At 43.3% G+C, this 23,885-nt stretch overlaps 1 protein-coding gene across 1 annotated transcript; it reads right to left on the bottom strand.

Moving 5' to 3' along the window:
• Positions 1–16,847: 16,847 nt before the first annotated feature.
• DYNLL2 (dynein light chain LC8-type 2) lies at positions 16,848–23,885 on the bottom strand. Its single transcript, XM_006924868.3, has 3 exons — positions 23,821–23,885; positions 20,791–20,929; positions 16,848–18,858 (listed from the first exon to the last, which is right to left on the bottom strand). The coding sequence occupies exons 2-3, from the start codon at positions 20,920–20,922 to the stop codon at positions 18,721–18,723; spliced, it is 270 nt and encodes an 89-aa protein (XP_006924930.1). The 5' UTR covers positions 20,923–20,929; positions 23,821–23,885; the 3' UTR covers positions 16,848–18,720.

Genomic DNA, 23,885 nt, shown 5'->3' with positions numbered 1-23,885 from the left:
TGATATTTTTATGTATAATATATTACAGTGTAAAATATATATTTTGCATAAAACATTTATAATATCATGTTATATTAGAAACATACATCGCACCTAATTAATATAAAAACTTGCCACATGGCTTAATTTTATAATGCATATGTAATAAGGAAATAGATACAATGGGCTCTCTAGTCTGACTGGTATCATTTCACTTGAACCATCTTGACATTGCTTTCTCATTCTTATTCATACTCACCCATATTTGTTTAGCTTAGTGTACAAATTTCTCCATATCTTTCAGCTTTTCAGTATCTAGGCCACAGTCTAGGTCTAGGGAGGTTTCTTTCATGATGAAAACAAATGTTTTTAAAACCAAAGAACTCTGCTACTCTTTTGAAGCTGTGCCTTTTAAACAGTCTCTCTGTCTCTCTCTCTCCCTCCCTCCCTTTCTCCCTTCCTTCCCCCCATCCTCCCTCAATTTTCTCCTTCCTCGTCTCCTTCTATTTTCTTTCACCTTTTTGTCCCATGCCTATTTCAGGATTTGTAAGAGATGTTCTACAGGAGTCACTAGTGTCCCCGGGTTAGAAGAAACAGTCATAGTCTAAGGATCAACTATGATAGTTCAGGACCACGGACAGTAACAATGGCCCTGGATGACAACCAAGCTCACAACCCTCACCCTGCAGGTTCCTCCAGGATCTGAGGAGCAGCCAGCACACCCTTCTAATCTCCAAATAGTATCTTCTACTCTTGACTGCCTCTACTCCCTGAGGTTTCCACCATTAAAGATCATCTTGGAGCTTAAGACTTCCAAGATTCCAATAAACACTATCATCCAGGAAAGTCCTCTGATTTCTAGTAACAGGAAGTTATCTAAACTACCTTGGGCAGAAATTTACTGTGAAGACACAGGCATATCTCACAGAACGCGACAGCCAGGCCTCCCAGGGTGAAGAGCGTGCTTCTCAGATTGTCTTTCTCTAGGTTACTTTGCCGAACACCAGTTGGTTACCAGGCACCGCAGCAGGCTCTGTGATTTGTCAGACACAAATGAGACAAGGTCTGTTCTGTCAAGAAATTATGGCCCAAATGGAATGATTAAACATGACACACAAACTGGAGCAAAGGTGGGAGGTGCTACAAGGGAGAAGGAGTTGGCCATGTGGAGATGGAGAAGGATAATCCAAGGGCTGGGCCCAAAGAGGGCAAAGCCATGGTGCCCTTGGCTGAATTATGGAGACAGTGAATGTGGGTGGTGAGAAATAGGATGGGAAAGTAGGTTAGGTTTAAATAATGGAGAACTTGGGTGCTAGAAAAGGAAATTTAGCTTGTATTTAGCAAAAATGTGTGTGTGTGTGTGTGTGAGTGTGTGTGTGTGTGTGTGTGTGTCAGAAGTCACTGAAAGACTGATGACAATGGAGTGGAGCAACCAAACATGAGCCTCTCAAGGACCCATTTATGTTTGGCCAGAGGGAGAAAAAAGGACAAGAGACCACAGAGGCAGAGCAGAGAGGAAGGGACTGACCAACCAAATGAGAAATAAGCTGGGTGGGGACTGAGGTCATCAGCACCTGTAAGCTCCCCTGAGCATGGACACTGACACACAGAGATATCTCCTTCTAAGCATTCATCAGCCCCACAGGGCCTGAGAGGAGGCCAGGGCTTTCTGTTTGGGGGAGCAATGGTGAGAGAGTGTCAGGAAGGTTCCAGAGAATGGGTGGTTCCAGGGGCAGCAGGATGGAGGATGAACAGTTGATGGTGTTGAATATGGATGTACCTAATCAGATTCACATACACACGGCCCCATACACAAGACAAAGCACACGATGCAGTGACCACAGAGTCAGGCAGACCCTGGGTAGACCCTCGGGCAAGTCCTAGCTCTGCATTTTACTAGCTGTGAGACCTTAAGCACTCTCTCAATCTCTCTGAGCCTCAAGTTTTTCATCTGTAAAATGTCGATGATAAGATATACCTCTTGGTTTGTTGTGGGGATCATCTAGTCCTTAAAAATGACTACACATTCTTGCTCTCCTATATTTTTGCCCTTTTAGTGTGACCTTGCACTTCCTCTCATCAAGGGGTGGAGTCTATTCATCAACCCTCTGAATCCGAGTTCATGATCTGCTTTGGCCAAAAGGACAATAGCAAAAATAATGTTCGAATCATTCTCTTGTGCTCCTGGAACCCAACCATCATGTGAACAAGGCCAGGCTAGGCTGCTGGATAATGAGAGACATATGACCCAGTTGCCCCGCATCACTCCAGTCAACAGCCAGCCTGGGAAACAGAGCAACCTAGCTGATCCACAACTAGTTACAGACCCAGCAGTTAGCCAAGCTAAGGCCAGCAAAAATGCCTGGGCTAAATTGCCAATCTGCCAAATCATGAGCAAATAAATGGTTGTTTTAAGCCACTACATTTTGGGTGATTTGTTATGCAGCAAAATCTGATAGACATATGCTCCTGCCTAAGATAAAGTTACAAGGATCAGATTTATCTTCCTGCCTGAAACAATCAAAATAAACAAGCAAGACTCTAGGCACTGGGTGGGTAATGAAGGAGGGTGATCCCCAAGAGACAGGAAAACAAATGATGTGAGCCCTAACGTCACCCCTGCTTACTGCCTAGGAAAAGCTTCCAGGTTGCAGAGCAGATGAGGAGATTCAGATGGATCCTAGGGAACTCCTGAGTTGGTGACCTAACTGACAGTCTGGGGAGACCAGAGTGGGTAGAGTTCTCAGGACAGAATGCTGGAAAAGAGAGAGCTACACACAGGGAGAATCCCAGAGATGTACAGAGGGTCCTCCTCTAGTATCCAGCAAAGTACTGATCAGCAACACATGTTCAAGGAGACCTAAGGCCAGGAAAGGAACTATCTAAACGGATGAGAGAACAGTGCCCAGCACTCGCACAGAGCCAGAAATGGTGCCTGCTGCCACCGTCAGACTGTAAAAACATAATTTACAGGGTATTGAGTAGAATACCCAGGAAGCTCATGGCTCAGTAGTGGGGAATACTTAGTCCTCGACAGAACACACCTCCAGACCCACCTAAGAAACTGCATCCTAGAACATCTAACTGATACAAAGCCTATGGAGTGCTTGCTGTAGTCAAGCAACTTTACATATGTCAGAATTTTACATATATTACTATATTTATATCACTTTATTAGTAACAACCCTTTGAAAAAGCTGCAATTATTGTCTCCATTGTACAGATGATGAAGTCTAAAGATAATACATATGAAGTGCCCAGCACATGAAATAGTCAATAAATGGTATTTCCCTAAGTCCCCACCCTGGCTCCCCACCTGCAACCATCAACAACCAAATGACATTTCCCAAATTGTACATCCACTTCAAAGAGATGATGGCTTTAAAAAGCCTCAAACTTCGGCCTTCAGCACGAAAGTATTCTCTGGCTGGGGTCCTAGAGAAAGTCCTGAATGAAGAGTCAAGAGTGATAGTTCAAGTCCTGACATTGCCACTACCTTGCAAAGTGACCTTGGGCCAGCCTTCACCTCTCTGAACCTGATTCTCCCACCTACAGCGTGGAGGAGGGGGTGATTCAGATCAGATTTCCTCAAAGCCTCTTATTCCTCTTGTTGAGCTCTCTACACACACACACACACACATGCACGCACGCACGCACGCACACACGCACACACATACGCACAGAGAGCCTCTTGTTGAGCTCTCTCCAGAGGTTTCCTGCACCTAGGAGACCCTCTCTCTACCACTCCAGTGCAGCATTACTCACTTTGGCCAGAAGATGGTGCTGCTTCTCCGTGCACCTTTAACTCCATTTATTCTGCGCACAAAATGTTCTAGGCACAGAGTAAATTCAAAGGAGATTACAGTATGGTCCAATCCTTTCCAGGATGTTACTCTCAAGTCACAAGCAACCAACCAAAGATAACATGAAATCAGAAGGGAATTGGGACTTTTCTGGAAATAAACTAAACGTTATCAGAAGTGTAAGTGCGAGCTGCCTTACAGCACTTCTTTTAAACACTGAGCTCTCTAATGCTCAGAGATGATAAAAGTAGAAGCAGGTGCTTGGTAAATGTTAATTTGATCTCAACTTCTTTGTAGCTTCATAGTACAGGGTACTTGGTTGACGATCAATAAGTTTGTATTGGGTGACCGATTGATTGAATTGTAATTACAGGTAGAGACCCAAAAGCTAAGCCAAAGTGGCAGGGCCAAAGAGAACATTCAGTCCAAATGTTACAATTTCTACACGAAAAATGAGACCCAGAGAAAGATGGGAAGAAAAATTAGGTACCTGACGCAAAGCGAGTGCTCCCCAAACATCTGCTAAATTAATAAAGTGCTTTTGCCTTTATTAAGTTATCATCAATAACTCCCCAAGGTAGTAGCTTTTATTTCCATTTTACAGATGAGAAAACTGAGACTTAGCAATACTGTCTGCCCAACTACAGGGGCAGATTTTTTTGGTCCACAACCTCTGAATCTGCTCCTCTCTGCCCCTACATTCATTTATTTTTAACTCAAACGTTCTTGGGAGTACAAGAATTCACTGGAATAATTTTTCACTTTGTTTTCATTTGATAACCTTTTTCTGGGTTTATTGAGATGTAAATGACATATGACATTGTCTAAGTTTAAGGTGTACAATGTGATGATTTGGTATATGTATATATTTTGAGATGTTTACCACAATAAGGTTAACACATCCTTCATCTCACATAGTTGCCATTCTGTTGTTGCTGTTATGGTGAGAACATTAATAAAACTTGACCATTGTAGCAACTTTCAAGTATACAATACTGTATTGTTAACTAGTCACCATGCTATACATCACATTCCAGAATTTAACTCCTAAATGGATGTTTGACCCTTTGACCAACATCTCATTTCCCCCATCCCCAAGCCCCTGGCAACCACCATTTTACTTTCTGCTTTATGAGTTCAGTGTTTTTAGATTCTATATATAAGTGAGATCATACAGTATTTGTCTTTCTCTGACTTATTTCACTTAGCATGATGTCCTCAAGGCCCATCCATGCTGTCACAATGATAGCTTTTTTTTTTTGTAATGAACTCTGGATAGGCGCTTTAAAACTGGTGGCTTTAGCTACTTTAATTATTCAGAGCCAACAAGTGGGGGATAGGGAACAGAGATAGACCTGATACCTAAATGATGCACTCATACCATGTGAAAGCCAAATGACCCCCAAAAGCTTGTTAAATAGAAGAGTCATAGGGGTTCAAATCAAGACAAGTGGGACAGACACGAGAGATCCTCCTGGCATACCCCTGCACAGCATGCACAGGCAGAAAAACTTGGGCTGTAGCTAGTGGGCACTTGTTCCTGGTGGGAGGTCTGACTTAGATCGAGAAAAAATAAAATTGAATTTGTGTCATTCATTGGAATTTTACAGGTTTTATAATTTTATTTGTATTTAATTTGTAAATTTCCTTTTGGTTTCATAGCCACATAAGAACTATACATTTATACCTAGTTTTAGGCTTATACATACTTAAGTAATATAACAAAATTAACTTGTCAACATCAAGAGTCACTGGGAATTTTTTTCCCTTTGAAAGGACTATGCACAGTCAGGTTAGAGAAACACTGACCATATTTACTTCTCTCAGGAAAGGGGCCATAGCCACGGATATTTTTTTCCTTTGGATGGGAAGGAGCCCTCTCCCAAGAGAACAGGGAGGAGCTCGCTCCCAGGCCAGATTCTGTGCAGGAAAAAGGCAGTCCCTTCTCTCGTTCCCAGTCCTTCCCTGCCGGCGGCAGGGATGGGCGGTAGGCAACCAGGGTTGGTAGCAATTAGGATCAAGTTTTCCATTAGTTTCCTTTAGAATTTTGTTAAACTCTTCAAAAATTACAAAAGTAACTTATGTGTATTGCATCCAGTGACACAGTTGTACACCAAAAAAAAGTAATTCATCTCTTCCTGCCCCACTCCCATATTAGTAGGTTGTACATAGCTCTCTACTCTCATCTCCATACACAGCCACATCCAGACATACATGTCCCATTTAGATGTTGCTTGATCATTGTTTGACAACATAGGATTGTGCTATATGCATGCCTCTGCCATTTGCTTATCTCACGTAACATCGTCTTAACTTTTCAGGTCAAAGGAGAGGCCCTCGCCTTATTCTTTTTGAAGAGCTGTATAACATTCCAGAGTATGGATGTAACAGAATTTACTCACACGCTACCTGAAGGATGTATAGTTAGGTTATTGCCAAGTTTTCCTTCTTGTGCATTGTAAGAAATGCTGCAATAGCCATCCTTGGACGTGTGGCTCTATTCCCCACACTGTCTTTTGGATGGATTCCTAGAAGTAAGCTAAGTCAACAGATGTGGGTCATTTCTTTTTCATTTTTTTTCTGCATTGATAGCTATTCCCTATGTTATTATTCATGTGTTCTTTTCACAGACATGCACTGAGCACCTGCTGTGTGCAGGACACTGTGTTGGAGTAAACGAGACAAGGCTTTGCCCTCCAAGCATAGAAAGTACTAAAGAGTATTTATATATTAGCTGTATAAATGATTATTAGTTATATACTAGTTATATATTGTATAATAGTATTTATATAACTCTATTCAACTGACAAAGTGATAGTACCCTAAGAAAGGCAGATGTAGATTAGGGGGTGAGGGAGTGTACATGTGTCCATGTCCCCCTCCTCCATGGAGAGAGTGACTGGAGGGGGCTCCGTCCAGTTGGGACAAGTATGGAGACTCTGCTTCTGGGCCCACCTGTCTCCTCATCCCTGGTCAGCCACAAGAGACAACCTCTAGAACTGGGGGACATTTTTCCCACTCATGCTAACCACCATTTATTATGGTGGCCTTCTATGTGTTAGACATTTCACATATATTCCTTTATTCACACTAATCTTTACAAACCCACTGCTTTTGTTATCCATTGCTATGTAACAAATTACCCCAAGACTTAGTGGCCTAAAACAATGTATATTTATTATCCCATAGGTTTTATGTGGTTCTTTTTTGTCTGGCTTCTTTCACTTAGCATGTTTTCAAGGTTCATCCATGTTATAAGGATGAATCAGTACTCCATTCCTTTTTGTGGCCAAAAAATATTTCACTGTATGGATATATCACTTTTCTTTATCCATATATTAGTTAATGGACGCTCTTTTAAGTAATATGTACATAGCATATATTTTTCCATCCTCATAATTACATTCTCCTTGAAAAAAATTTATAAGTAAGATTAAAGTTGCCTTAAACACCAGCCACCCAAAGCCAATTTCCTCTCCAGAAGATTAAAGTTTATCCAAGTCTTTCTTTGTGCATGTATTTAACTGTATATGTACCTGTATAATTATCTACTGTTGTAATAACAAATTACTCCAAAACTTAGTGGCTAGAAACAATAATAAACATTTACTATTTCACACAGTATCTGAGAATCGGGAATTCTGGAATGTTTTAGCTGGGTGGTTCTGACTCAGGTTCTCTCACGAGGCTGCAATCAAGATAATGACAGGGGCTGCAGTCATCTGAAGGCTTGGCTGGGACTTCCCAAAAGTCTCACTCAGGTGGATGGAGAGTCAGTGCTGGCTGTTGGCAGGAGGCATCAGTTCCTCGCCATCTAGAGTTGCCATATTTAGCAAAGAAAAATACAGAATGCAACTAGTAGATAAATAAGTTCTGGAGACCTAGCGTACAACATAGTGATTATAATCAACAACACTGCATTATAAACTTCAAAGTTGCTTAGAGACTAGATATAAATGTTCTCACCATAAAAAGATAATCATATGAGGTAGTAGAGGTGTTAGCTAATGCTACAGTGGTAATCATATTTCCATATATAACCATATTAAATCAACATATTGTATACCTTAAATTTATACAATATTATGTCAATTATATCTTAATTTTAAAAAAGCAAGATCCAACCGTATGCTGCTTACAAGAAAACCACTTAACTTTAAAAACACAAATAAGTTAAATGTAAAAGGGTGGGGGAAAGATATAACATGCTAATACTAATCAAAAGAATCTGAAGATGCAATAGATTTCAGAGCAAGGAATATTACCAGGTATAAAGAGTCATTTCATAATGATAAAGAAATCAATTCATCAAAAGGATATAAAGATCCTAAACATTTATGAGGAGCTTCAAAATACATGCAGAAAAAATGCTAGAAATTCAAGAAAAAATAGACAAGTCTATAATTATAACTGAAAATGTCAATATTCTTCTTTTGATGATTTAGAGAACAAATAGAGACTAGTAAGGATCCAGAAGATTATCAACCAAGTTGGCCCAATTGACTTTAACAAAACATCCCACCAACAGCAATAGAATATGCATTATTTTAAAATGTACATTGAAAATGTACCAAGATAGACCATAAGCTGGACCATAAAACAAATCTAAATACATTTAAAAGGATTCAAATCATACAAAATATATGCTCTAACTACAATGCAATTAAAGAAGAAATCAGTAACAGAGATAACTGGAAATCCCCAAATAAACCACAATCCATACCTCACATCATATACAAAATTAACTCTAAATGGATCATAGATCTAAATATAAAATGTAAAACTTTAAAACTTTTAGGAAAAAAAATAGAAGAAAACCTAGTTACTTCGGTTTATGCAGTGTTCTTAGATACCCCAAAGCACAACATGAAAAAGAAATAAATAAATTAGTCTTTATCAAAACGTTTTAAATGTTTGCTCTGTAAAAGATAATTAAGAGAATGAAAAGACAAGCCACAGACTGAGAGACATATATGCAAGTTATATATTTGATAATGGACTTGTATCCAGAATATATAAGGAATTCTTAAAACTCAACGATGCTCATCATAAACCCCAGCAATTCCACTCCTGGTCATTTACCTAAATTAAATAAAAACCTACATTAACACAAAACTTGTACACCAATGTTTATAGCAGCTTTATTCATAATTGCCAAGATGGAAACCCAAATGTCTCTCATTTGGGGAATGGATATACTTTAGTAAAACATATATATGCTGAAATACTACTCAGCAATAAAAAAGAATAAGCATTAGGATGCACAGAACAACACAGATGAATCTTGCCATAATTATGCTGAGTGAAAGAAACCAGACCCCAAAAGAGTATATATTGTATGGTTCCATTTTTTTTAAAATCCTGGAACATGCAAGCTAATCTATAAAAAGAAAAAGATCAGTGGATGTCTGAGGATGGGGGCTGGGAGGGAGGCAAGGAAGGGAGAGGGATTACGTAGGGTCATGAGGAGACTTTTGGATGTGATGGGAATGTTTGATAACTTGAACATGGTGATAGTCTTTGACATATGTAACATGCGTCAAAACTTATCAAAGTGTATACTTTCAATACGTGCAATTTATTATATGTCAATTACACTTCTATAAAAATGACTTTCCTCTTTGAACATGTTTAGATTCCTCTATGAGAAGTTATAACTTTCTCAGTTTGCAAACTGTATTGGTCAGGTTTATTTGTCAACTTGGGTAGGCTATGGTATCCAATTATTCAAACACTGATCTGTGAAGGTATTTTGTAGATGAGATTAATATTTACAATCATTTGATTTTATGGAAAGATTATCCTAGATAATATAGGTGGACCTGATACAATTGTTGAAAGGCATTAAGAATAAAACAGGTTTACCTGAGGAAGAAGAAATTCTGCCTATGGATTGCAGCTTCAGTTCCTGCCAGAAAGTCCCCACTTGCTAGCCTACAGATTCCAAACTTGCCTAGCCAGCCCCCACAATCACATAAGCCAAGTACTTGCAATAAATCTCTCTCCTCTCCTCTTTCTCTTCTCTTCCTTCTCTGTCTCTGTCTCTGTCTCCCTCTGTCTCTCTGACACATATACATATAGGAGCTATATATATATATATATATCCCCTAATATATCTTTAGGATCTTATGTTGATATCCTATTGATCATATATTATCAATAGTTTTGTATATATGTATATCATATTATATACGATACTGGTTTTGGATAGGAGATATATATATATATCCTGCTGGTTCAGTTCTTTCTCTGGTATGAAGTGGCCCAAATGCCCATAGTCCCAGCTCCTGTTATATTAGTTTCTCTCTCTCAGTTCCCTATGACCAGCTGACTGAGGAAGGGAAAACTCAGGACTGGTTTACAGATGGTTCTGCACAATATGCAGGCACCACCCCAAAGTGGACAGCTGCAGCATGACAGCCCCTTTCTAGGACGTCCCTGAAGGACAATGGTGAAGGTGAGTCTTCCCGGCAGATAGAACTTTGAGCAGTGCACCTGATTATTTAGCTTGGAAAATAAATGGCTAGGAACATAAACCTACGCTAATTCATGAGCTATAGTCAGTATTTTGGCTGGATAGTCAGAGACTCGATAGGAACATGATTGGAAAATTGGTGACAAGTATAGGTCTCTCTGAATGGGCAAAGAATGCAAAAATATTTGTGTCCCATGTGAATGTTCACCAAATGGTGACCTGTGTATTGGAGGATTTTAATAATCAAGTGGATAGGATGATCTGTTCTGTGGGTACCAGTCAGCCTCTTGCCCCAATCACCCCTCTCATTGCCCATTGGCTTATGAACAAAGTAGCCAGATGGCAGGGATGGAGGTTATTGCATGGGTTCAGGACATGGACTTCCACTCACCAAAGCCAAGCTGGCTACAGCCACTGCTGAAAACCCAGTACATCTACAGCAGAGACCAACACTGAGACCTGGCACTATAACCTGGGGTGATCAGCCACTCGAATCATGGCAGTTGGATTACACTGGACTACTTCCATCATGGAAGGGACAATGCTTTGTTCTTACTGGAACAGATACTTGCTCTGGATATGGATTCACTTTCCCTGCATGTAATTCTTCTGCCAAAACTATCACCTGTGGATTTCTAGAATGCCTATCCACCATCGTGGTATGTCACACAGCATTACTTCTAATGAAGGAACTCACAGTACAGCAAATGAAGTACAGCAATGGGCCCGGATTCACAGAATTTACTGGTCTTACCATGTTTCCCATCGTCCTGAAGCAGTTGGCCTGATAGAAAGGTTGCATGGCCTTTTGAAGATCCAGTTATAGCACCAGCAAGGTGGCAACATCTAGCAGACTGGGGCAATGTCCTTAAGGAGCCTGTATGTGCTCTAAATCAGCATTTCACATATGGTATTTTTCCTCCCACACTAGCGTTCATGGTTCCAGCAATCAAGGAGTGGAAATGAAATGGCACCACTCACTAGTACCCCTAATGATCCACTAGCAAAATTTTTGCTTCCCATCCCTGCAACCTTATGCTCTGCTGGTCTAGAGGTCTTCACTCCAAAAGGAGGAATGTTTTTACCAGGAGACACAACAATGATTCCAGTGAATTGGAAGTTAAGATTGTCATCTGGCTATTTGGGTTCCTCATGCCTCTGAATCAACAAAGAAGGAAGTACTGGCTAGGGTGCTTGATTCTGACTACCAAAGGGAGACTGGGTTGCTCCTGCAAAATAGGAGAAAAGTATGCCTAAAATATAGGAGATCTCTTAGAGCATCTCTTAGTACTCCCATGTCCTGTGATTAAAGCCGAAGGAAAACGCTAACAACACAATTCAGTAAGACTTCTAATGGTACAAACCCTTCAAGGATGAAGGTTTGGGAGTATCCCACCAAGAAAAGAACCATGCCAGTGCAAAGGTGCTTGCTAAGGGCAAAGGAAATAAGGAATGCATAGTGGAAGAAGGCAGTTAAAAATATCGGCTATGACCTCATAATTGCAGAAACGAGGGCTGTAATTATTATGAATATTTGTTTTATGAATGTTTGTGTATATTTATCTTCCCTCTCTTATCCCCTTATCATCTAATATAAAATATATTAATAATAACTAATGTTACATTATTGAAGTTACAGGGTTATCAAAGAGGAGAGTGAATATCACCCAAAGACTTCACGTCCTCTTCTGGGGAAATGATTAGCACACTTTTAGTTGTCTGCAGGATAATTGCATTATGTTAAGTAGAAGTATGACTTCATTATTGTTTTTATTTGGAGAATAAGTATGGTTTAAGGAGATGTATATGGGTGCCAGCTGACCAGATGCGAACTATGATGATCAGTTTTTTGGTGTTAACTTGAAAAGCTCTAATACCTAGATATTCAATCAAACACTAATCTAGATGTTGCTGTGAAGGTATTTTGTAGATATGATTAACATCTACAATCAGTAACTTTATGTGAAGGAAATTTTCCTGGATAATGTGGGTGGTCCTGATCCAACCACCTGAAAGACCTGAGGCTTCCCTGAAGAAAGTCCACCTGTGGACTGCAGTGTTGGCTTCTGCCTAAGTTTCCAGTCTAGCTTTCTTTACAGCCTGCACTACAGATTCCAGATTTGCCTACTTAGCCCCCACGACTGCATAAGCCATAAGCCAATTTCTCACCATAAATCTAGATGGATGGATGGATGGATGATTAGATAGAAAGATGATAGATAGATGATAGATAGATAGATAGATAGGATATATGATAGGAAGGAAAGGTATCTTACTGGTTGTGTTTCTGTAGCAGAACTCTGACAAGTAGAAAACTACCTGAGAAAATCTTGTGTCCTTTGAGAGCTTGTTTTTGACTCAAGAGGGACCAACCAACATATTCATCAGGCATAGACCAAAACTTCTGGACAAATCTCAGGAGTTCCAAAGATTATTATGATAGAGGAATCAATTGGGCAGGTCAGGGCAACACTCCTAGAATAGTATTCACATTGGAATATTACACAGCCACTTAAAACACGCTCTTTATTGCCTCTGATAGGAGACCAAAAAAGTCTCATAACATTAATGGCTTCGAAGGAGAGGAACCCAGTGGCTGGCAGACAGGAGTGGAGGGAAAATTTTTACTTTTTATACCTTTGGGATATTGAATCATGTGAATGTATCATCTAGATCAGGGGTTGACAAAATAGTCCACAGGCCAAATTTGGTCCATTGCCTGTTTAAAGTTTTACAGAAACATATCTATATTCATTTTTTTACAATGGCTACTTTCATGCTGCAATTTCAGTTTAATAATTGTGATGTCATATGGCCCACAAAGCCTAAAATACTACTTGACGCTTTACAGGGAAAAAAAATTGCCAATTTCAAACTAGATTTAACAGAAAAGTAAACTGACATTAAAAAAAAGAAGCCCCAAGAGAACTGAAAACATATGTCCACACAAAAACTTATACATGGATGTTCATAGAAGCACTATTCGCAATAACTAAAAAGTGGAAACAACCCAACTCAAATGTCACTCAACTGATGAATAAACAAAATGTGATATATTCATACAGTGGAACATTACTTGGCCAGAAAAAGGAATGAAGTACTGATAAATGCCACAGCACAGATGAACCTTGAAAACATATGGTAAGTAAAAGAAGCCAGACACAAAAGGCCACATACTGTGTGATTCTATTTATATGAAATGCCCAGAATAGGCAAATCCATAGAGACAGGAAATAGATTAGCGGTTTCCAGGGGCTAGGAGGAAGGAAGAATGGAGAATGACTGCAATGGATACAAGGTTTCTTTTGAGAGTGATAGAAATGTTCTGGAATTAGATAGTGGTGATGGTTGCACAACTTGTTGAATATATTAAAACCACTGAATTGTACACCACCACCAAGTACAGGGCATTCCACAGTTCAGTAGGGGCCCAGCAACTAGTAATGAATTAGTCCCCTCCCCCACTTCAAACCAGGATCAGACCTGGCCTGAGAGTCAGGAGACCTAGTTTGACAACCCAATTGTCCCAAACCCGCAGGTAACCTTAGGTATGTTTTTTCTCTGTCTGGTCCTTAATTTCCTTCTCTGTAATATAAGTGCTATTGGATAGGCAGGGAAAAGGCTGGTGTGACACTGTGAGGGTTGATTTAGGGGACCTGACTTTCCAGAATTCTTTATTCCTAAAGCTTTATCATCACTGACCCTCATCAGTGACTTCATGACCATTTTCTAATTTCAAAGCATATGTCTTTTGATCCTCATAGGTAGGTATTATCTCCTTAGGGAGGTCAAAGAATTGCCCAAATTCCTACAGTGGTTAAGTGTTGGAGCTGGAATTCAACCCCGTCTTCTGATTCCAGATCCTGTGTTCTGTCCATACCACTACTGTTTTTGTATGTTTGGCCTCTCTCTGGAAAACCCAAGACATCAGTGTCCAGCAGCCTCACCACTTTGTTTTGACAAAGCAAGAAAGGAGAGGTGCGGGGGCCTGGGGTTCTCTTTGATCTTTTCTTCTGATCCTCCCTATATTGACACAGGAGCAGTCTGTGCATAGGAGTGTGCATGTACATTGGTGTAGACACCAAGCCCATTGAATCACACATATACACATAGGTACGCTTGACCTCGACAGGTGATAGGTTACTCCTTGTTAACAGTGTGATGAGGAGGCTGTACCTTTAGTTCAGGGGAAGCTTAAGAAGTCACAACTCTTTCAGAATCTACTCTCTCCCCTAAGTCCAAAAGACTCTTTACCCCTCTCATGAGACTTCAAGGAGGAAGGGGTATCTCCTCAATCCTTAGGAGACAGAAGGGAGGGACAGGGAATTATCCCCCTTACCTTTGCTGAAGCAGAGCCCAGGAAAGGGAACATAAGTGGAAGCGGGGATTCACTAAGCTCAGAGGGCTGGGCCCAAATCTCAAGAAGTGTCAGTGAAACCACTGCTGTCAATCCCAGTTCAGTCCTTATGAGTGACAGTGCCTCGCTCTAGTGATGCTACTAGCTTCGTGGGCTTTGGCAAGTCACTCACTCTGATTGTTTTATACAAAACTGTGGCTGATTGCTGGGTCTGGTTCAGAGGTCCTTTCCAGGCAGAAGGAAACACACAGGGCTTAGGGAACCAAGCGGAGTGGGGCACAGTGAGGCCAAGTGCAAAAGTCTCTTCATGAAAGGCCAAGCTGCGCTGGGGCAGAGGGGCTGCCCATGCTTGCTTCCACTTTCTTCACTTGACCAATCGACAATTATCAAGCATATCCTACAGATGCTGTTCTGTGTGCTTGAAGATAAAGCAGTGAAGAGAAAATGGCTCTGCTCTCACAGAGCTTATATTCTAGTTGTGGGAGACCAGGTAAACCAACACATGTCAAGGGTTGGCAGGTGCTATAAACATGGAAAGTTTAATAGTGATGGGAGAGAGGTGCTATTTCACATAGAATGTCTGTAAGTCCCTCTGATAAGAGGATATTTGAGCAGAGATCTGAAGGAAGTAAGGGAATAGTTTAGGGGACAGCCATACTTTAGGTCTAGGCTGGAGGACAGACATTGCCAATGACAACAATTTCCTATCATGCTGGTTTGCCCCCCTTAGATTCATTCTCCACCCTTCTCTTTCCTGTTGTTCCCTGCGGGTGGGAGAACGGACCCCTACAGACTGCATCCCTGGGTCAGCCTTGCCATCTACCTTTCAGTTAGGTTCAGCCAAAAGGAGACTCCAGAATATTGGAGAATAGGATGAGAATCTCTCTGCCTGGCCACATTCTGACAGTGGCTGCATTCACCTATGCCACAATTCCCATTTGCCTTCCACAGCTCCTCTGCAACCCATGCTCCCATCCTGCCCCTCCTGGGTCCCACAGGGTCAGGCTAATCCTCTCCAGGAAGCTTTGCAGAATTAGCCTTACAGATGAGCACTGCACACCTACCTGTGCAGGAAGATGTTGTCCATAGATGCTACCTGGACTGCCTCTCCCATCAGGGCAAGAGTTTTAGCCTTCGAGACACTCATCACTGACTAACAGTGAACCATTACCCCCGCACCCAACCAAGGTTCCAGCTGTCAAATTGCTCATCCCAACAATGATAGGAATGGAAGCTGGGGTTTTAGAGTCCTTTGTCTTACCCGCTTAGGACCTTACTGCACCAGAAACAGAGCCTTCTTCCCAAGATCAGCCCACGAACTTTCTATGTGAAGGAACCCTATCAACCTACCTCTGATTTTATTTCCTTGATAGTACATTTATCGCTATTGGAAAAAGCTTATCTATGTGTATGCCTGCTCTACCCATTAGAACATGCATGCCATGGAAGCACAGAACTTGCCTATCTTGTTCTCCTTTGCAAACAGCATCCTTGGCCCAAGTACACAAGAACACAGTAAATGTTTTTGAGTGAATAACTGACAACATAAATGAGTACAAAGCACCTCAGCCCCCTAATACCTCCACAAGAATGTAGCCATAGGCCCAGACATCAACGGCTTAGGGTCAGGGATGGGCAGACACTCTCAGAAGTGTCTCAGTTCCACTGACTTCTCCAGGTGTATGTAGGCAGGAGCCCCCAAGTGGGACAGCCAGGATAACCCAAGACTAAGAGAACAAGTCAGGTTCCACCAAGAGTTTCAATCTTTCTGAAGTCACAGTTTTTCCATTTTCGATTGGCTAGTGCAGGACTTTGCTAACAGTCTACATCTCAAGGAAGCCTAGCATGAGGACTATGAGGGCTGTAAGCTTTAGTCAAAAGTTCTAGGCCAAGCTCCTCCAGGTCTAGAACAGCTGCAAACTGGTCTCAAACCTGGGATTGGAATTTGTGAAGATAGCACTGTTATATTGAAGACCCAAAATGTGGCTCACCTGGCTATCTCTACCAAGGAACCCAAGAACCCTTGTGGCTGAGTGCTACTGGCTGGTTTTCCTCCATTTAAGTGGCTCAAGCCTAGACCTTACAACTAAAACCTGACTCAGGCCAATGATCTGCCTGGTCTTCTCTCTTTGGCCCCCATTCTACTCCATCCTAGATACCTTCCACGCCACCCATGTGTGGCACCACTGCCACCTGACCATCCCCTTTATCCCCAAAGAAACCCAAACAGATCAGAAGTGCATCAATCAACCTTTAATGTCCAAAAGAGGCATGGATGCAGAGCATAAGAGATGTAGCGGGGTCTCAGCCCCTGCTCCAGAAATGAGGGAGAGATGAACACCAAACATTTCCGACTGGCCACACAAGTCTGGGAGGGTAGGGGAAAACACATATTTGGACATTCATAAAAGGGTCTGAAACATAGAACTCACTCATCATCCCAATCCCCACCCTAACCTGTCAAAAAGAAAGCTCAGCATACACTAAAGGCTTAGGGAGGGGACATTCTCCTCTTTCCCCACCAGCCCCACAGATGGAGTTGAAAAAAAAAAAATGAGCTGAATCCCAAACCTCCCCCACTGTCAACCGTACACGAGTTCTGAACGCAATTTACAAGAATCAGCAGCTCAACCAGCAATGACTCCCCCCACCCTTACCCCCACCCCATCCCTGTTTGACCAACAGTTAAGATTTCCCCAGCACTCTCCTTAGAATCTCCTCCCACTAGTGGCCCTGCTCTATCTCCTGATACCTGGCCTTATCACTGCAAGACTGGCCTCCAAAGTTCCTCCCAAACCCCTCACAGCCCTTTATCATTTCCATCCCTACCTCCCACAAGAGGCTGCAACCATCCACAAAGTCCCTTTCTCTCTCCACTGAAAGCCAACTCCAGGGCAGGTGGCAGCCTGGCCATCTCGTTGTGGGTTATCCTCCTAAAGCCTTCATGGAAACAGATAGCCATAGGGCAAGCAATGTCTGGGCAAGATGGCTGAGGTGGGGGGTGACACCTGTCCTCACCCCAATAAACATACATCTCCCAGAGGTTTTTAACATAAAGGCCCATTTAGAACTAACTATGCACCCTATCTCCCCTTATACTCTAGAGATTCCACACCGTCTTACCCCTCCCTCCCCTTTACCCAAACCAAGATACACACACACATACACACACACACACACATACACAGAGGAGAATCAAGGGAGACATTGATTTGGTTTGATTGCTAAGACCTAATTAAGGAACGACAGTCACCAGAAATTCTCTTGCCAGCCAACTAATGGGGGCTGCTCTAAGAGAATTCCAGAGGAATGAGAAAACCAAGAGCTAAGCAGGGAGCACACAGAAGTAGAGAAGAATGCAAAGAAAAATAATCAAGCTGCTCTTACCTCCAACATCCTTCTAGCATGAGCTCTGGCAGGAAGAATAAAAGGTAATCCACAAAGACACAGCCCTTACTTAGAAACTCTTCTGACAAAGACAGCAAGACAAATCTGCTCCCCACTCCCACACACCAAAGACAAACACGTCTCAGGGCCCCTTAAAGAATCCACCCTCCCCAACCCCACCCTCTGCCCCAAGTCGTGGAATCACAGTTCAGTGGAATAGTCTCCCTGGTACTAGATCAATCCCCCTACCCTCCTTCCTATCCCTCTCTCCTTGTGATCCTAACACTGTCTCCCTGCAGCCTCCCTGGCCTTCCATCACCATCAGGAAGAAGCAGCTGCACAGTTTTAGTACCACCTCCAGAAACCAATTTCTTTTCCCCAGCCCTCCTAGTCATAGGCTTTTTTGAGGGCTTTTTATTTTGTAAAGGGAGAGAAAGAGAAAAGGGAGGGGTGGGAGAGATTTCCTAGTGCAATACAACCAAAAAATTTTTTTAACTCTTGAAAAATAAACATAAAGCAGCCTTCTTCCCCAGGCAACTAAACAGAAAGAGGTTTGGTTTTGTTTACTGCGACATACACATGAAATCGAGTATACAGTCCATGCAGTAGCACAGCCATTGGAGAGGACATCCTGATGCTGGCCCCAGTGCAAAACAGTCCCAGCAACACCGCCTGCTTGCCATTGCTGCCGCCGCCACTGACACCTTCCCTGTAGCCATCTAGCCTGACTTGAAGAGGAGGATTGCAACTTGACCCAAGTAAAAATAGATGAAGTGCTTTGTCTCGTGAGTAACGTAGCTGCCAAAATTTCGGCCCACGATACAATGCCAGGTAGGGTTATATTTCTTGTCAAATTCCTGAAAGAAGAATAAAAGGGAAGAGAAGAAAGGTGATTAGAACAGCTGGAGGATGAGAAATCAGAATGGGATTCTGATTAGTCATCACCCCCAACCCATGGCCTCAGCTCCTTTAACCTAAGGAGCTCAGGTTCTAAGGCTGGCTAGGACACTCCTTCCCTCATTATTAATGTAATACCACAAAGGCTCCATTATTTCTCTCCAGCACTTTACACCCTGATCATCTCTCCTCCCTCTAGCTACCCTATTCCATAGCCCACCCTGTGATTCTACAGCAAGGGAATCAGAGAAGCAGAATAAAGTAGAAGAACCATTCCGGTGTCACACAGCATGAGTAAAACAGAGGGGCAAGCCTCTATGACTCACCACCCATCGCCTCCCACATTACTAAACTAGGATTTCCAAATGCCAAAAACCAAGACACCAGAGCAAAATGGGGACCAAATATCAGGAGTACCAGGAAGCAGTTCTGTGTAAGTCAATATTAAAGGTGTCCCTGTGTGCCAGGCAATGTGTGGGCTGGAAGCATCAGAACAGAGACCTCTCAGCCTCGATGCACTTCCTATGTCTCCAGCTTACTTCTCTCAGGGGCACAAATTCAGTATCAAAGCCACCTAGGAAATCCTTGTGACCTAATCAGACAGGCAGCTCCCTGTCACCTTGCGGACACAGAATTAAACAGATGGCTGGCTCAGTTCTAGATGCATCCTGCCATAGCCGTGAAAGGGCAATAGCCCGCCACCATAAGCCCAGAAATGCTGCCAACCCTGGGGCAACTTGTTTGGCCTCCTCACAGCTCCCGTACCACATGATTCCAAGAGGTACTGGGAAACAGATGAAAGAGCATGCGTTACCAAACCCAGCTTTAATCTTAACTCAAGATTTTATAACATAGGAGAGCCATAGTCACTTCCCTAGGTCTCATTTTCCTCATCAGCAAAACAAGAAAGCTGGTCTAGACATAATCTAAGGGTTCTTCTGGCTCTGAGAGCCCATGATTCTGGATTCTCTCCTTAGGACAGCAAAGCCATCCATCACTCAGCAAGGAGCCAGCACCCCCAGGAGCCTTGCTGGCTCTGTACCCCTTGGCTTCGCACTCAGAAACTCTCTCAGGACTCCAGAGTTTCCCTTTCTCATTCCACCCATCTGGGTAGGAAGCAGAGTTCTGTAAAACTCAAAGACACCCTACCACCTCTATGGAACAGAATGTCACTACTCTTAGGCATCCTTCTTGGTATAACAGAGCTAATATCAAAGACTGGGACTATGCCACTAATGGACATAGATCCTGACTGGTAACCAAGGGCCCTCGGTACCACTTTTCACTTCTAGCTCAGCTAATTCCTCACCACGTTAACCATATCCATTCACCCCATTACTCAGAAATTTAGGAGCTAAACCCATTGCCCCAATATTGCTCATCCAGTTAAAAAATTATATATTCAAGCTGTCCTTTTCTTAGGAGGAGGGCATGATGCAGAACATTTTTAAGAGAAAGAAGAGGACACCTCCTACATGACAAGGATTAGCTTACTTTAAATGATGAAGTTCCCTGAATATTAGTATATGATCGTATACTATCCATCCAAATATCCTTGATATTCATTTTGAATAGTTCTGAATTGGGCCAGTTCTATTTAATCCTGAAACTTCTCTTCCCAATCCCTTGAAGTAACATAATAATCTGTAAACATGAATGAACACACATACCCATACCCAGCAGAGTCTCTCTTAAGAACTAAGGTAAATGCTTTGGCAATTAAAATTCACTTCCTAATTTGTCTGCTTTCCAAGTTCTTAAGGTGTTTTGTTTTGTTTTGTTTTTACATGGAATATACCTGCTTTTCTATGTCCCCAGCTCCAGCCCTCCCTTGGCACAGTTCTGCTGCCTATTCCCACCCCTGGCCACCAGCCACAGATTTCCCAGTGCACCTTCTTGATATAGGCAGCAATGTCTTTCTCTATGTTGTACTTCTCCATAGCCTGCGTAGCACAGTCAACGGCATCCTGTTGCATGTCCTCAGACATGTCTGCGTTCTTGATCACTGCCTTCCGGTCAGACATCGTGCCACTGCAGAAGAAGCAAAGAGGTGAGGCTGACAACCACATGCTCTGAACAATGAACATTAGCAACTGAGAGTGGGGCCTCAGTGAGAGGAAAGTACAGAAGGTGAGGGCAACGGAAAACACGGATGACAGGCAATAGGAGAGAGCTCCTAAGCTTTTATCAGACATGGTCCCCAAGCCTGGGAAATACAAGATAAATTTAAAAAGATATAATCAGCCATCAGTTTTTATCATATGTAAAGTGGGATTTTTTCCAACACTAAATTTACCTATTTCTGATATTCTGAATATCACCAATAGCAAAGATACTACAATATGTCACCTACTAGTTGTGTCCCTGGGCAAAGTGTTTTCATGCCATCACCTTAAAATAGGGACTGCAGGGTTATCCTAAGGGTAAACCAGGTGGCATAACACCTGACCACAATAAGCCCTTGATTTAATGACCATTATTACATCATGGTATCACAGTGGAAAGATAACAGACTAGGAATCAGTAGCCCTGATTTCTGGTTCAGACTATGAACTCTTGTGGTTTTGGACAAGTCACTTAGTCTTTCTCCATTTGATTACTCCCATTTTAGCAATGAAAACAGCTCTCTGTTAGGGTTTGTTATAAGAATTAATTTAAATTATATGAGAACATCTGCAAAAAAGGACAATCTATACAGGGGTCATCGCACTGGCTAGATTCAGCCTGCCACCTGTTTTTATAAATAGTTTTAGAGGAACACACTACAATGGCAGAGTTGAACAGCTGGAAGATACTGTATGGCCTGTAAAGCCTAAAATATTTACTCTCTGGCCCTTCACAGAAAAAGGTTGCCAACTCCTAGGCTACCAATGCCCAGTGGTGACAGAGAAGCAAAAGATGAAGAATTAACAGCCCTAGTTCATATCTCTGCTATCTAAATCAAGGTATTCATCCTATAGCAACCAGAGTTCTCAGGTAGACTTCCTATGGTCCCTTCCTGGGATGAAAGGAATCCCAGGTAGGCTGGACAGAATCTGCCTGGCAGTCTGTAGCATGTGCGGGTGCTTTGCAGGAATAGAGGAGATGAGTTGAAAAATCCTATCCTCTGTTCTTGACCACAATCCTGTCACACAGAGCAATAACAATCCACCCGTCACGACCCACCCCTCAAAGCACCACTACTCTGTGGCCCAGCCCAGTGAACAAAAGATGCTGTCATTCCAGCCCTGTCTGATACAAGGCTATATACACAGGGTTCTGCCTGCTCAAGGAGAGATCCCTGGTATCATTCCAGGCCACCCTGATCTCTTCCACACTAGCCTGTGGACTGGGCAGACTGAAAGGAAAACAGAACCCATAACTACTCCTTCAGTCTGTACCAGATGCAAAAAATGCATGCATGCCAGGTGCCAGTTAGACAGCCCGTGACTAAATCCAAAGCACCTTTGTCTGGCACTACCAAACTAAGCGGAGCTGGTTCCACTTCAGCAAAGATTGGCAGAGCGAAGGGTCAGTGGACCAGCACCCTCTGCCCCCACACACCCTGAGAGGAAAAGTCAGAGCCTCAAGGAGTGTCCGTGAGCACTGCCTCGTGTTGAGGAAGGTCAGGAGAACCTCATTCAAGACCCGACTAGCTAAATGACCTTGGGCAAATCAACATCTTTTTAAAAACCAATGATTTTTAAATAAGATAAATGAGGCAACTTCAGTGAATTTGGGAAAAGGTATAAGAGAAGCACAAGAAGTATATGCTGATATTATAAGACTCTTTATGGGTGAAGAAAACTAGTGTCACCTGGTGGCCTATTCCATATTCCAGGTCACCACTCACAAGGGGGCACTGTTTATAAACCCAAGGGTGGGGGTGGGGCCCGGTAACAGACGGCGAAGTTGAAGTAAGAAATTAGCACCCATTTTCCCAGCAAGCTCACCTGCTCATCCCCAAAGTCCAAAGGAACAACTTTATCACAGTAATTAAAAGCCACCTTACTCTCCAGGAGAGACCCTGCAGTTACATAACGTTGGTCTTGTGACTACAAAGCCACGATTCTTCACCTCTGGCCCCCCAGGCGTCTGAGAGGAGAGGCCTAGTCCCAGCCTCCCCTGTCCAAGGTGCCAGTGAGAAAAAGACAGGGAGGTGTCAAGCCTAGCCCCTCCCTCCTGGGAAAAAAGAACCTGTGCCTCCAGATCCGAGGATGACCAGAGGGCCCCAGGCCAGCTGCCTCAGTCACGAGCCAGGAGCTCCTTTGAAAAGCGAAGAGAGCACTCCAGGACAGCACCCTATCCTCTACGCGCCCCCCCCCCGTTTTTCGACAAAAAGAAAAAAAAAAGGAAAAAGGCTAAGCCTCCGAAAGACATGGACCGCCCTCCCCAATCTCCAAGACACACAAATACTAGTATTTTCTCCCTTCAGATCTCCGGAGGGGCCATATCCCTCCACCATCCCATCCCCCAGAAGGCCAGCACCTGGGGAATGAAAAAGCATCCTCCTCCCCACCTCCGCCCGGGCGGGTCAGCCGCCCTCCCCCGCCTAGCCCCGAGCAGCGCTGGGGTGACTGGGCGTCCTACTCGCACGAAGGACGCCCCAGAGGGTGGCGGTGGTGGCGGCGTCAGGAGGAGCCGCGTCACGCCCGAAGCCTCTCCACCCCAACCGCTCGGCCCCAAACACCAGAGGCCTCCGCGCAGCGCAGGGAAGCTCCCGAGAGAGACGAGAGCGGCACCTCTGCAGCCCGGGGCTTCCAGTCGCGACCTAGAGCACAGGGTGGCGCAGCTCCTTGAAGGAGGGGCGCCGAGGGCGTCACTTCGAAGCCAGCCCTGCTCGGGGGATCAGTGAGGCGAGGAGGCCGCAGGGACACCGCGCGTGGGGTCGCACACAACGGGCGCAGGCCGCAGCCCCGTGGACGCCCCCATCCACCGCTCACCTTCACGCAGGCGAGTCCGCGCGGGGCCTCAAGGGAGCAGCGATGGCCTGAGGCAGGGAGCGGGC

This window comes from Pteropus alecto, unplaced genomic scaffold, assembly GCF_000325575.1.
Source record: "Pteropus alecto unplaced genomic scaffold, ASM32557v1 scaffold98, whole genome shotgun sequence".
In the NCBI taxonomy this organism is placed as follows: Eukaryota; Metazoa; Chordata; class Mammalia; order Chiroptera; family Pteropodidae; genus Pteropus; species Pteropus alecto.
This window is presented reverse-complemented; position numbering and strand designations above follow the sequence as displayed.

What these genes read in the sequence shown, in the direction of transcription:
- DYNLL2 (XM_006924868.3), bottom strand. Translation starts at nt 20,922, where the DNA reads ATGTCTGACCGGAAGGCAGTGATCAAGAACGCAGACATGTCTGAGGAC. An exon ending in TTGCTGCCTATATCAAGAAG is followed by an intron (nt 18,859 to 20,790) that starts GTGCACTGGGAA and finishes TTCTTCTTTCAG; the next exon opens with GAATTTGACAAGAAATATAA.